Raw genomic sequence first — 1,355 nt, forward strand, 5'->3', positions numbered from 1 at the left:
CTTTTTCTTATAGAAATTCGGATTCTCTGCTTCGTCGCTGAACAAATAGCGCATTGTATTGGTGATCAATTGGTAATTCGCTTTGCGTATCTGTTTCAATGTTCGACATTTTTGTGGTGTTTTGGCGCGTGATGTGCTCGCAACCGGCTTATTTGATTTCGGATGGTTTGCCAATTCTTCGGAAATCACACAATGATTCAAATATGCCCGAACATTATTATACAGACTACGTATGATGCACATCATGAAATTCATATGGTATTGCTTAGATGCATTGGTGAAAATGTTACCATAACCAATTGGATTTTTCTCAACGACTTTGTGCTTCCGACAGAACTTGCTTATAGTTTTATCCAATTTCCATGTTTTTCGCAATTTTGTCTGGCCATTGATACAATTACCATACACACCACGAAAATAACCATCAAAATAATTACGATAGTATTCACACGTAGTATTCCAAAATTCGGTACGAATGGCATCTTTATTGTTCGATTGTATGATTCGCATGAGGCTACAGTGTACGTTGAGTGCGCCAAGTCGCCAATTGTGACTCATGTCCGTGACAATTTTATTGATAATGCTAGACAATTCATCCTTATTCACTAGATTTTCATTGAACGACTTACGTTTGCCCATTTTGATCGATTGGAATCTTTCTGAATCCTCATCACCATCGTCGCCATCGTCACCATCATCGTCATCGCTGACATTCACATTATTCGATGTATTCGGCATACTGGTGGCACGAGTTGTTCGTTTCTTTGGTGCCGGCTTTGGTTTCGATGTTGGCACATTACTAGTCGATTTTGTTCGTTTTGCACGTTTACTTCGTGCGACTGTGGTAGATGGTTCATCGTTTTGATCATCGGTTGGTGCATCGGCAATATTAAATTCATGCCGTAGCCGTTGTAAGGCATTGACATGACATTGTTCAAATTTTTTCACCAAATCTTCGACCTTCCGCTTAATGTGTGATGATATTCTTATATTATTGATATTCTGGATAAATTGTTTCAAGTGTGTGCCCAATTCATTTGCAACTGCTTCAACTGCTTCAACTATAGAGAGACATTGCCAAAGATGAGAAAAATGCATTGAATTTTTAAAATAGTCTCAATGTTTTACCGTTTCGTTGCTGTATAACTGAAACACTATTTGGGATGCTTTGTGGTCCATCCAATGTATGTGAGCGCAGCTCTGTGCGACGATGAACAACAGACTCATTGATTGATTGTGTTGGCTGCGAGCCCACCGATTGCGAGCGAATTGCACGTCGTTGTGGTACGACTGAGGCCGGTGTTTGTGGCTGCTGCTGTTGTTTAAGCCGTCTTCTTTTGGCCGCCAACGTTTCA

General features: G+C 40.3%; 1 protein-coding gene across 1 annotated transcript in view; it reads right to left on the reverse strand.

Moving 5' to 3' along the window:
* Nucleotides 1-290: 290 nt before the first annotated feature.
* Nucleotides 291-1,355, reverse strand: part of LOC116346223 (myb-like protein AA) — a gene marked incomplete at its 3' end in the record, with an annotated part of 2,717 nt that continues 1,652 nt past the window's right edge. The window contains exons 6-7 of the mRNA XM_031776154.1: nt 1,129-1,243; nt 291-1,061 (exon numbers count right to left, since the gene is read on the reverse strand). Of these exons, the coding sequence (XP_031632014.1) occupies nt 291-1,061; nt 1,129-1,243 (886 nt within the window). The remainder of the gene's footprint in view (nt 1,062-1,128; nt 1,244-1,355) is intronic.

The sequence above is a fragment of the Contarinia nasturtii genome, unplaced genomic scaffold, assembly GCF_009176525.2.
Source record: "Contarinia nasturtii isolate CC-2019 unplaced genomic scaffold, AAFC_CNas_1.1 Cnas_scaffold_1436, whole genome shotgun sequence".
Taxonomy (NCBI): domain Eukaryota; kingdom Metazoa; phylum Arthropoda; class Insecta; order Diptera; family Cecidomyiidae; genus Contarinia; species Contarinia nasturtii.